A 12,890-nucleotide genomic window follows, 5' to 3' on the forward strand; every position below is an offset into this window, starting at 1 on the left:
GGTGACCCCAACGTATATTGCCTGCATGACTAGGTGAATGTGAAGTGTCATTAAATAAGATAAAAAATTCATGAGGAGGAGCAGGTGCGTGGGGGTTGACAGAGTTCAGCTTTTGACACACTGTATTTGAAGATTCCTTTGGGACATCAGCTGAAGCTCTCCAGCTGAGTATTTAGATCTTGAAGCTGGGAGAAAGATGGAAGATCAGTCTAACTCAATGACAGATCTGAGCGTCATCAGCATGGAAGTAATAATTAACGTTAGGGGTGTTGAGGACCTCAGCTCAGGAAAATGAGAAAACTGGCGAAGAGGTCCAAGGAAGGCACATGAGCCAGGGTAGAAGAGAACTCTGCGGAGGAAGTGGGAAGAGCAGTGTGAAAGGTGTGAGCACAGGCAGGAGTTGGCAGGACGCAGAAGCTAAAGTGAGGGTTGTAGACAGAAGGAGAAATCAGTGATGTTTTCTGTCTCAGAAAGTTCCAGTAGGGCTTCCCTGGTGGCACAGTGGTTGAGAATCCTCCTGCCAGTGCAGGGTACATGGGTTCTAGCCCTGGTCCGAGAAGATCCCATGTGCCATGGAGCAACTAAGCCCATGCGCCACAGCTACTGAGCTTGCGCTCTAGAACCCACGTGCCGCAACTACTAAAGCCCGCACGCCACAACTACTGAGCCCACATGCCACAACTACTGAGCCTGTCTGCCACAACTACTGAGCCCGCATGCTGCAGCTACTGAAGCCCACATGCCTAGAGCCCGTGCTCTGCAACAAGAGAAGCCACCGCAATGAGGAGCCTGTGCACCACAACAAAGAGTAGACCCCGCTCGCTGCAACTAGAGAAAGCCCATGCACAGCAACGAAGACCCACTGCAGCCATAAATAAATAAATAAATAAATAGATTTATAAAAAAAATTAAAAAAGAAAGTTCCAGTAATATAGACTGAAAAATATCAGTTATCTGTCATTTAGGAAATCACAAGTGGCCTTGCCATGCACAGTTCTGGGCAGGGGTAGCTGCAAAGCCGTGGGGCAGAAGTTTTAGCAGGAAACAGGAGACAAGGAAGTGGGATTGTCAGACATGGATGACCGTTCCAAGAAGCTTGGCTGTGCCGAAAAGGACAGAGTGAGTGCTAGAAGATGTCAGTGGAAAGCAAGTTTTCAACTTGGCCAAGACCGGAATCTTGCCACTGGCCATTAGGAAAGAGCCATTGGTTAGTCAGGGGGGAAACTACTGAATCAAGATGTCGGGAAGAATGGAACCCAGGGCATCCGTGGGGTCACCCTCAGTAGGAGCAGGAAGGTGGGTGTGAATATAGATAAACTTGTAGTTGAGGGGTTGGGAAGTGGGAAAATTTACATTTAATAGCTTCAGTTTTCTCTAGGAAGTAGGGGTCAAATTCATTTGCTTGGAAAGAGTTGGGGAGGGATCTTGGAGATTTATTTTTTTAATTTTCATGTACTTTCACAAAAGATAAAAACTCCTATCTATATGTAAAATATATAATATACCTAGATTTTTAAAATTATGTATCATAAACTTCGTTCCTTATGAAATAACCCATTTCCAAACACTGACCAGGAAAGATTACTATTAAGAATACCCAAAGATGAATCCCTACCCCTTATTTTCAACCTCAATTTTCCTCTAGCACTTCCTCCCCGTTTCACTTATAACTAAAATTGTTTTTATTCTGATAATTTCTCACTGTATCTCTCTTCTGCTTGTTAAGTTAATCATTGGGGTGGTTGTTCTTGCTGTTTCCCACGTGATGAAGTGTTTCTACTCTCCGTTCTCACCATTCCCATCTCATTCAAATTAATTCTTTTCAAGCAAGATTTCTGAATGCCAAACCTCTCCTTGTAATCTCAATCACATGAAGATAGCCTTTATGTTTTTGAGTTATAAATGTAATATATTCTTATATAGAAATGTAAACCATGTAAAGGAGGCAGTAAAATATCAGTTCCCAATTTTGTGTGTGTGGGTGTGTGTGTGGGGGGGTGTGTATGTTTGTTTTGCTTTCTGTAACCCTTTACATAAAGTCCCAGTCAAAGTAGGTTGGAAAAAGGTAATTTGTCTCCTAATCCTGGATAGGAAACCTGGAGGGGATGGCCTATTTTATGTCACTGCCATGTCGCTCTGCACGGTGTGTGTCAACAGTTTCTCTTTCTTCAGTTGGTCCTTGTGTCATCCAAACAGCATAAAACCTACCTGGCTCTCTTGGTTTTTCACTATAGATTATTGGGGATGGAAAGGTTTTTTTTTGGCGGGGGGGGTGGTACGCGGGCCTCTCACTGTTGTGGCCTCTCCCGTTGCGGAGCACAGGCTCCGGACGTGCAGGCTCAGCGGCCATGGCTCATGGGCCCAGCCGCTCCGCGGCATGTGGGATCCTCCCAGACCCGGGCATGAACCCGTGTCCCCTGCATCGGCAGGTGGACTCTCAACCACTGCACCACCAGGGAAGCCCCAAGGGGTGGAAGTTTTTTAAATTATAAATTGTTGAGGAATATGATTCCAGAAGTTTGATCGAGTCCCGTTCCCCCTTGGCAGATTTAGGCTTTGAGTCCTGCCATATCTGGTCCATTTGCCCAGGTCTCTGATGGTGAGTTGGGGTCCACCGCAGCCTCTCAGTTACTAGCAGACAGAGATCTGGTGGGGAGTGAGATGGACCCACCTGAGGACCTGAACCTGGTGTGTTCTCCCCACGGAGGCGGGAAGCAGAGGAGGGCAGGGATGCAGTGTTTCCCATCCCCTGATACTATGGCCTAGGGAGTCTGTGCTCTGACCAATAGGACCAGCCACTCCTCCCCAGAGAGAGAAGTGGTAAGAGATGGGTGAGAGGCACTGTGTTACCCCATCATGGGGAGGATAGCTGACTTCTCCGCCATGAGTAGTAGGAAGGATGGGCGGGACACACAACCCTGAGGATCAGAAAGATGAAGGCAATCATTTGTGACCACACGCTAGTGGATGGTAAGAGTCTGAATACAAACCCAGATTGGTGTGACTTAAAACCTTAGCCTTTGTGGGAATGGATCTCACTTCCACGATGCTTCCTTCATTGTGACGACTCACTGGAATGTAATACATTCCTAGTGATAGGGGGTTGTGGGTCAGCTTTCTCTTATGTGTGTAGATGGCCAGGAATTTGATTGTGGATTCATAGACTAAAAAGAGGCAGAGGAGAGCCTGGAAAGTAGCCCCAGACTCAGAAGCAGCCCCAAGCTTAAGAGGAGATGGGCCCATGAGATTGTTTCCCAGTTCTCCATCCTTTGCTTTCTACCCTCACTCACTCTGAGATGCCTTGATGTGATGTGACAGCTCATTTCATGGGTCCCAGTAATAATTAATATGGAAAAAATCAACTGACTTGAAAAATTGGGAAACTGGCCTATACCGTATATTATTATTTAGGAACGATGTAGAAACAAAGCTAAAAGTGCCTGCCTGGGAAGAAAATTGATCTCTCTGGTCTGGTATCTGGAGTTCTGCAGCTCTTGAATGAAGGGGAAGGGGTGGGTCTTACTTATCACATATACTTAAAGAAAAATAATTTGATCAGTGGCCATTCTAAGTGGTTTTTGTGTATCTTTCAGATGTCGCCCATTTAATGTGGTTTGAAAGACTCTATGTTTGGCTTCAGTGTTTTGAAAAATACATCTTGTACCCAGCAATCATTTTGAATGCCCTTACTATGGATGCATTTGCAATAAGCAATTACCGGAGACTTGGTACCCAGTAAGTGGATAACCGTTTATTTTCATCATGATTTGGATCACCACACTTTCAAAATCTAGTGGGTTTTCTCTGAACAGGCTGCAGCAGAAGCCAACTTCTATCTACTAATGATGGGCCACGTAACAGTAAGCCATGGTGGTCTTTGGCTCAAACTTGCTGGAGCTAGGTGGTTATTGTAGAGGGACTGGGGTGCAAACGAAGTTAGATCTGCTTGGAGTGATCTTGTGAATAAACATCAGTAGATTTGAAAATCATCCTGCAAAAGCTTAGTGAGGAGCCTTAAGAAGATGACCGAAGTGCAATGTGATTCCAGGGTTCCTGGCATTCCAACCGTCGTGCTTAGAGCTTTGTTATGAAGTGCCTCTAGCACTTCATGTAGCAAAGACTCGAGCATTTTGTGTTTGAGGGAGGGGGAGCTTAATCACTGTTACTGCTCTCTTTGCATTTCTCAGGAAAAGCCTCATAATTTAAAAAAGTGGACCACAGAGAGATTTCATATCATCAAGATGCCCGTTTTTGCAAAGCATTAACAGCGTATAGCTGAGTTAGTGGTTTCATATTGTAAGAGGAACTCTGAAATTACAAACGGAAACCTACTTGATCATTTGTGGATGTGTTGTTCTGACCAAAGTTTGACATTTCTGTTCAAATAAGTTAGTAATAAAGGAGGATGATGTGAAAGAGATTCCTTCCCAGATTTGCATATAAGTCACTTTGCTTAAACATTACATGCCCAAGTCAACCCTGATTCATAACCCCAAGCATGCCTACTCTTCCTTTTGGGCTGGGATGAGGACAAATTAATTAATATTTACCCAAGATTGAGCAAACTCAGGTAAAAGGCACGCGAATTCTCGGTTGGACCTTGAGTAGATTCATAGTCACACGAAGCAGACACTAAATGAAACGACCCTATAACCTTCCTGTCTTTATCAGACTCTGCCTTCCTTCCAGTCTAGAACTGAAACAGTTCGACCAGGGCAAGAAGTCCATGCCCTTTGGTATTTAAAATCCTAGACTTCAGATCCAGGGATGAAAATTAGTCTCTCTGGATAAAGGAGGCAGCTGATGAGATTACAGACCTCTTGTATAGTTTGGGTAGGGCCCCATCCATGAGCTAACCCTACCTTTAGAACACTGAGTGCTTTTCTAGTAAGCAGGTGTTTCCAGTGTGGTACCATCTTGGCTGACCCCATGACGACATTCTGAAACAAGGCAGATCCCCAATTTTCAGAACAAGGACTCACAGTCAGAACCAAAGCAGTCACACATGTACCAGTGCTGCCCTGGGGTAGCGAGCTAAAGGAATGAAAGTCCTTGCTTCCTAACATTAGGACAAGGACTTCAAGCTAAGCCTGCCAATTGAGGTCAAGCAGCTCTGGCTCTTGGCAGAGGATGGATGCATGGGTTGGGAATCATGCAGAGTCAAGCTCAGAGAGAGTCTACTGTGAAGTAAGATTAATCTCTATCCCCTGTCATTTTTTTCCAGACACTAAAGTCAGAAAGTAGCACCTCACCCATGTACCTCCAAATAATCTTAATTTGATGATACGAACAGAATTCTTTTTCTTGGAGCCCAAAGTTGATAACTCCTTTATATTCTTGAGGAATCCATCTGAGGACTTAAAAAAAATCTCTCAAGATTTCAAGCACCCCACTAGACCAGCTGTTCTCAGACAGGATGGCAGGAGGCCATATGTCAGCATCACCTAGAGACCTGTTTCAAACTGTGTAAGCCCAGCCCACACCCTGCCCTCATTGAGAACCATGGTACCAGATAGTGAACTCTTCAGTGACAGGCACTGTTTCTTATTCAGCTTTCAGTACCATCGGTCCAGTAAGTGGTAGAAGGATGGATGGATGGATGGATGGATGATTGAGTGGGGGGCTGGTAAATGATGAGTGAGTGCGTCATGATAACTGGTTAGGTATTTATATTTCCCAGCCTGATCTAAAAGGATGCTTTGCCCCTGTCCCAGGCCATTGTTCCCGGATTGCTACCTAATCCTTTATAAGACCTTTAGCTAAGCCTACAACAATCTATGAATCATTGAATGCAACCATTACCGTTGCAATGTTACAAAAGCCATAAACGTCACTCCTTAAGAGCCCTCTTAGTCTTCACCAGTCATCATTAATAAACATAAAATGAATGCTGTCCATTTTAGTCATAGTCACGGAAAACAAAGTTTAGAGTTGAGCCTCATCTAGATTTGGCCTGAATAACCCGGAAAGTCACTGATCTCCTTTGAAAACCAGAATATCCCTAGTCTTGGGACACCTTATCATTGGGATCCCCCCAAGGGCTTTGGCTATGCCACAGAGATTCTTGTACCCTAGGCTGTTGTCAGAGGTGAGTAGACCTGAAGTCATGTTTTCATACTGATTTTCCATCACAGGCATTAGTTGTCCACTGGAAAAGGAAAGGGTCATGGAGCAGTGCTCAGCCTCACTGCAGGAACAGAGGTTACTAAAGGTCTTACCACTCTCCCCAAACCTGCATGTAATCAAGGGCTCGTTTTTCTCAGAAGCCAAATCTAAGCCCATCACACAGGGCTTTGACCAAACCTCATCAGATGCATCCTGGGACAGGGTGGAATCAATTGCTACACTAGGTCTGAAGGCATATAAAATATCAGATTGAGGCCAATGGAATTGCTGACATTAGATCTTCTTGATGACAAAAATGACAGTTTTGTATTCGATAGATGCCAAGACTTGGGAAACACGTTTTGAATGCCCCAGTCCTGAGACAGGATATTATTAATGCTGATAAGGGTCTAGAGCTCAGGATCCCGCTAGGATTAGGGAAATTCAGACCTGCCCCCTCACCCCCATTTTCTGTACTTAGAAAAAGAAAACCTCTCTTTGTGATAAACAACAAGGTCCTACTGTACATCACAGGGAACTGTATTCACTATCCTGTGATAAACCATAAAGGAAAAGAATGTGAAAAAGAATACATATATGTATAACTGAATCACTTTGCTGTACAGCAGAAAGTAACACAACATTGTAAATCAACTGTACTTCAATAAAATTAAAAAGAAAAAAGGAAACCTCTCTTTCAAGTGCAACTGTTCCCTGGAGAGTATTGCCACTTTTGTCTTTCTTTTTTTTTTTTTTTTTTTGTGGTACGTGGGCCTCTCACTGTTGTGGCCTCTCCCGTTGCGGAGCACAGGCTCTGGACACGCAGGCTCAGCGGCCATGGCTCACGGGCCCAGCCGCTCCACGGCATGTGGGATCTTCCCGGACCGGGGCACAAACCCATGTTCCCTGCATCGGCAGGCGGACTCTCAACCACTGCGCCACCAGGGAAGCCCTTGTCTTTCTTTTGAGTTCCCAAATAGGATGTTCTAACTGAGGGGATTCTGGCTAAAATGTGCAAGGCCTTCTTTCAGAAAGACCCCTCAAGGTGGTAGTGGCTTGCTCTGTCCAGCTGTGTTGAGCACTAATCAGTTGCCTTCCCATCTCAAGGTGGGTAGATTATTGGCCTCACTGTCTGCTGGAATTGCACACATGGCACATGCTTCTGACACGTGTTAATAACCTGACTCCCTAGACAGGAGCATTCAGGAGTTCAGTCCTCACAGGAAAGTCCTGCTGTTTCTCTGCCAGGCTGCCTCTGTCGTGCTCCTTAGCTCAAAAGGCCTATGTCATGGGGGCCTGTGTCATGTTGATGATGTAATTTTCAGTGGAAAAAAAGGGAGATCAGAAAGCTTACGTTTACAAAGACAACAAATATGGTGGAAAACATTGGAAGTGAATATGTAAAGTAAAAATGGCATTCTTGAGATAGTGGGATCTTTTTCCGCTTTTCAGAATTTAATATTAGCTATTGCTACGTCATTGATTCAGTGAGATTCTTTTGTAATAGAAAGGCTGAGCAGATGCTAGCAGGGACAGCCTGCTCTGTTTTCTCACTTGCCACCAAACGCCCCGTGGAACCTGGCAGTGCAGCAGTCTTTCAGATAAGCTCCAAGGGAGCTCTGTGTCCTGGATTGCAAAGTCCCGGGGATGATGGTGAAGCTGACTCTAGTGGCAGAGTCTGTGTTGGCTAGTCCCTTGGGATGAAGTTTCACTCCTAGCTCCACTCTGTGTGAACTTAGACTCAAACTCTGAGATGCAGTTTACTCCTCTGTACAATGAGGGTAATAAAGAGCCCACCATCTTGGCTTTTTGTAAAGCGCATAACGCATAGTAAACGCTCAAGAAACGTGAGCCATTGTCACTCACCTAGTAATGTACGGGCTGTGAAGTGATCACTTCCTTTCTTTCCTTTTCAACAGCTGGGATATTTTCCTGATGGTCATCGCGGGCATGAAGCTGCTGCGGACCTCTTTCTGTAACCCAGTCCACCAGTTTACTCACTTGGGCTTCACCGTGATCTTTTTCCATTTCGACTACAAAGACATTTCAGAGAGTTTCTTACTGGATTTCTTCATGGTGTCCATTTTATTCAGCAAGGCAAGTAAATTAGCTCTTTTCTTCATTTCAATATGTAAAAGGTGCATTTCTCATCAAATGCTTTAAGAGTTTGAAACATTTTCTTTTAAAAACAATTAAGGCATGAATTTACATTGAATTACGTATGCGTGTCACACTCCTGCTGCCATTTGAGGAACATTCCCCATGGAATAGAAATACGCCATGTTATTTGCCAAAAATCACTAATTAAGATGAATTAGCCATTTGTGTTGCTTGAAATTTTATGACCTTTGTCTCTGTTAACAATCTCATTATGGAACTTCCTAGATCTCAAAATGCTCTAAAGTAAAGATTAGCCACCAGACTAATTTTTTTTTTTTTTTAATTTAGCATTTTCCCTCTTGAGGTAAAGTTTGAGAAGTGGGACCCGAGGGCCAGGTCCCTTGGAGTATTTTCTTTCCCTTGGCTTGTCTCAGGTCAAGATTTCATCAGTTGTAAATTCATCCATGAGCAGTGAGAAACCCTAATCACAGTTCAGGCAAATATATGGGAATGGCATCTAACGTTTAACATGAGGGAGATAAGGTCCTTGGGATACTGGTCTGAGTGTACGTGTTCTGAGCACTGTGACAAAGCTGGGGTGTGTAAACAGAAATTGGAAAAAGAATTTGGGAAACTCCTTCCTCACGCACTCATGGGTTTTCTGCCCTCAGATTGACTTAACTGTTCCCCCTTTTGGTTAATAATTTTTAAATTCTAAGGATTTTTTTCCCTGAACTTCATTTTTTCATCCCTATTGATCATTTCTGTGAATTCCTCTCTTTATTACCTGTCCTTCACCTGGCTTCCTCTTTACTTGTTTTAAGTGACAAAAATTCAAATATTATAATTGTCATATTACTTCAGCAGCCCTCCCCTGTTTTCCCATCTTATGCCCAAGCTCTGGCTTTGGTCTTTTACCCACAAAGATTTGTTTTCTGTTTGTATGAGTTCTGTTTGGTCTTGATAAGTTTATCCCATTTTTCTGGTGATTCAGATCACAGGCTTCCATAATCTGTTTCCTTCATTATGTCTAAATGTCTGTGATCTCACATAATAAATGTAAAATTGTCTCCTATGATCTTGAAAGCATTGATGAAGTTATAAATTATTTTACTACTCACAGTGGTAAAAGCTCATTATCAGATGCAAAATGGACTGGAACAGGTTGAACTCCTAACTCTGGCATTATTTACATGTTCTGAAACGTTGTCTCCTGTAAAATTGAAAATAATGATGCCAGTCTCACTTAGGCGTCACGTCAAGAGGATTGATTAACGTAAGTAGGAAAGAAGTTTTTAAGTAGCGTGTGCTTTCCAAATATGAGGCAGGACTTTTAAAGCCATTTTAAGTAGAGAAAGAGAAGTTACACCCTGTTTAGGATGTGAAGGAGTGTGGCTGCTTCTCTGCAGTGAACTGTCTGTTTCAGTAGCTTCCTGTGTAAGTGAAAAGTGCCAGGCAAACAAAAGCAGAGCAGAGATGGGTGAATGAAATGAGTCTTCTAAGTGATTCCACATTGCAATAGAACAGGGATTTTCACTTGCTGGAGGGCAGGCAGCCTCCCCACTGAGCTGCCTGCTGGTCAGCTGGGAGCCAGCTACTGCTGAGTCGTCTGGTAGGTGCAGGTGTCCAGATCAAGAGGCTTGCTGGACGCAGAGGAAGGATTTATGCAGAGCTATTGTTCATTCTTCCTGTCCACGAGGGCACTTTGTACCGTCCTGAGTGTAATGAGTAGGGTGGGACCCGATGGGACATAGTCTGAAACCTAAATCCGTAAAAACTCAGTGCTACAGACATTTGAGTTTCACTTGCCATCATCTTTTTAAAGCACCAGTGAAAACACCAAAAATTTCAGGCAGAACCAGTGTGACAGTGTTCCTGTTTCCCCTAATTGAGAGAGCATTAGCATGTTTAATTTGAATAGTCGGCTATTAGGCTGGGAAAAATAGCTGAGTCTAAAAGAAAAAAAAACAACAACAACAAGTGAGACAAAAACTAAAAAAAATCAGCATACTGTATAGCAAGTCAGTCCTGACACACCGCTGACTCCGTCTATGCCTGCTCACTCTTTATCTTGACAGAGCTGGTAGCAGGGCATTTTCTGGAATGAGAAACCAGATCTGATTCCGACAAAAAATACAGTTAAAGAAAGAGACAGCATTTGAGGTCTTTCGGGAAAGAAAAGCCAGTAGAAATTAGTGACAGAAAATGGTGGCAGTGAGGGAGGTGACAGTTAATGTTTCTTGTAAAGATCCTGCCTGCTTACCCCAACTGCTGCTTCCTGTTCATTCTCCTCATTTTAAGACATCTTTTAAAAAATTGTCTCTATTAACATATTTCCTAGAGGCTTTCTAGACCTCCAGTATTTTTAACATCTTTACTGGAGTATAATTGCTTTACAATGGTGTTAGTTTCTGCTTTATAACAAAGTGAATCAGCTATACATATACATATATCCCCGTATCTCCTCCCTCTTGCATCTCCCTCCCACCCTCCCTATCCCACCCCTCTACGTGGTCACAAAGCACCAAGCTGATCTCCCTGTGCTATGCGGCTGCTTCCCACTAACCATCTGTTTTACCTTTGATAGTGTATATATGTCAGTGCTACTCTCTCACTTTGTCCCAGCTTGCCCTTCCCCCTCTCTGTGTCCTCAAGTCCACTCTCTATGTCTGCGTCTTTATTCCTGTTCTGCCCCTAGGTTCTTCAGAACATTTTTTTTTTTTAGATTCCATATATATGTGTTAGCATACGGTATTTGTTTTTCTCTTTCTGACTTACTTTTCACTCTGTATGACAGACTGTAGTTCCATCCACCTCACTACAAATAACTCAATTTCGTTTCTTTTTATGGCTGAGTAATATTCCATTGTATATATGTGCCACATCTTCTTTGTCCATTCATCTGTCGATGGACACTTAGGTTGCTTCCATGTCCTCCTGACTATTGTAAATAGAGCTGCAATGAACATTGTGGTACATGACTCTTTTTGAATTATGGTTTTCTCAGGGTATATGCCCAGTAGTGGGATTGCTTGGCCATATGGTAGTTCTATATTTAGTTTTTAAAGGAATCTCCATACTGTTCTCCATCGTGGCTGTACATTCCCACCAACAGTGCAAGAGGGTTCCCTTTTCTCCACACCCTCTCCAGCATTTATTGTTTGTAGATTTTTTGATGATGGCCATTCTGACGGTGTGAGGTGATAACCTCACTGTAGTTTTGATTTGCATTTCTCTAATGATTACTGATGTTGAGCATCCTTTCATGTGTTTGTTGGCAAAGTATATCTTCTTTGGAGAAATGTCTATTTAGATCTTCTGCCCATTTTTGGATTGGGTTCTTTGTTTTTTTGATATTGAGCTGCATGTATATTTTGGAGATTAATTCTTTGTCAGTTGCTTCATTTTCAAATATTTTCTTCCACTCTGAGTGTTGTCTTTTTGTCTTGTTTATGCTTTCCTTTGCTGTGCAAAAGCTTTTAAGTTTCATTAGGTCCCATTTGTTTATTTTTGTTTTTATCTCCATTTCTCTAGGAGGTGGGTCAAAAAGGATCTTGCTGTGATTGATGTCACAGAGTGTTCTGCCTATGTTTTCCTCTAAGAGTTTTATAGTGTCTGGCCATACATTTAGGTCTTTAATCCATTTTGAGTTTATTTTTGTGTATGGTATTAGGGAGTGTTCTAATTTCATTCTTTTACATGTAGCTGTCCAGTTTTCCCAACACCACTTACTGAAGAGGCTATCTTTTCTCCATTGTATATTCTTGCCTCCTTTATCAAAAATAAGATGACCATATGTGCATGGGTTTACCTCTGGGCTTTCTATCCTGTTCCATATATATATTTTGATCTATATTTCTGTTTTTGTGCCAGTACCATACTGTCTTGACTACTGTAGCTTTGTAGTATAGTCTGAAGTCCAGGAGCCTGATTCCTCCAGCTCCGTTTTTCTTTCTCAAGATTGCTTTGGTTACTGGGGTCCTTTGTGTTTCCACACAAATTGTGAAATTTTTTGTTCTAGTTCTGTGAAAAATGCCATTGGTAGTTTGACAGGGATTGCATTGAATCTATAGATTGCTTTGGGTAGTATAGTCATTTTCACAATGTTGATTCTTCCAACCCAAGAACGTGGTATATCTCTCCACCTCTTTGTATCATCTTTAATTTCTTTCATCAGTGTCTTATAGTTTTCTGCATACAGGTCTTTTGTCTCCTTAGGTAGGTTTATTCCTAGGTATTTTATTCTTTTTGTTGCAATGGTAAATGGGAGTGTTTCCTTAATTTCTCTTTCAGATTTTCATCAGTGTATAGGAATGCAAGAGATTTCTGTGCATTAATTTTGTATCCTGCAACTTTACCAAATTCATTGATGAGCTCTAGTAGTTTTCTGGTAGCATCTTTAGGATTCTCTATGTATAGTATCACGTCATCTGCAAACAGTGACAGCTTTACTTCTTCTCTTCTGATTTGGATTCCTTTTATTTCTTTTTCTTCTCTGATTGCTGTGGCTAAAACTTCCAAAACTATGTTGAATAATAGTGGTGAGAGTGGACAACCTTGTCTTGTTCCTGGTCTTTGAGGAAATGGTTTAAGTTTTTCACCATTGAGAGTGATGTTGGCTGTGGGTTTGTCATATATGGCCTTTATTATGTTGAGGTAAGTTCCCTCTGCGCCTACTTTCTGGA

The 12,890-nt window shown here is 42.6% G+C and overlaps 1 protein-coding gene across 5 annotated transcripts in view; it reads left to right on the forward strand.

Annotated features, from left to right (window-relative positions):
• The window catches only part of PCNX2 (pecanex 2), a 295,243-nt gene that overhangs the window by 169,338 nt on the left and 113,015 nt on the right, over positions 1 to 12,890 (forward strand). For all 5 annotated transcript variants that reach the window (XM_082645600.1, XM_082645603.1, XM_082645599.1 and 2 more), the window contains 2 exons: positions 3,594 to 3,735; positions 8,025 to 8,202. In XM_082645600.1, coding sequence (XP_082501726.1) covers positions 3,594 to 3,735; positions 8,025 to 8,202 — 320 coding nt within the window. The remainder of the gene's footprint in view (positions 1 to 3,593; positions 3,736 to 8,024; positions 8,203 to 12,890) is intronic.

Source organism: Mesoplodon mirus (assembly GCF_964341445.2).
Source record: "Mesoplodon mirus genome assembly, chromosome: 2".
NCBI lineage: Eukaryota > Metazoa > Chordata > Mammalia > Artiodactyla > Ziphiidae > Mesoplodon > Mesoplodon mirus.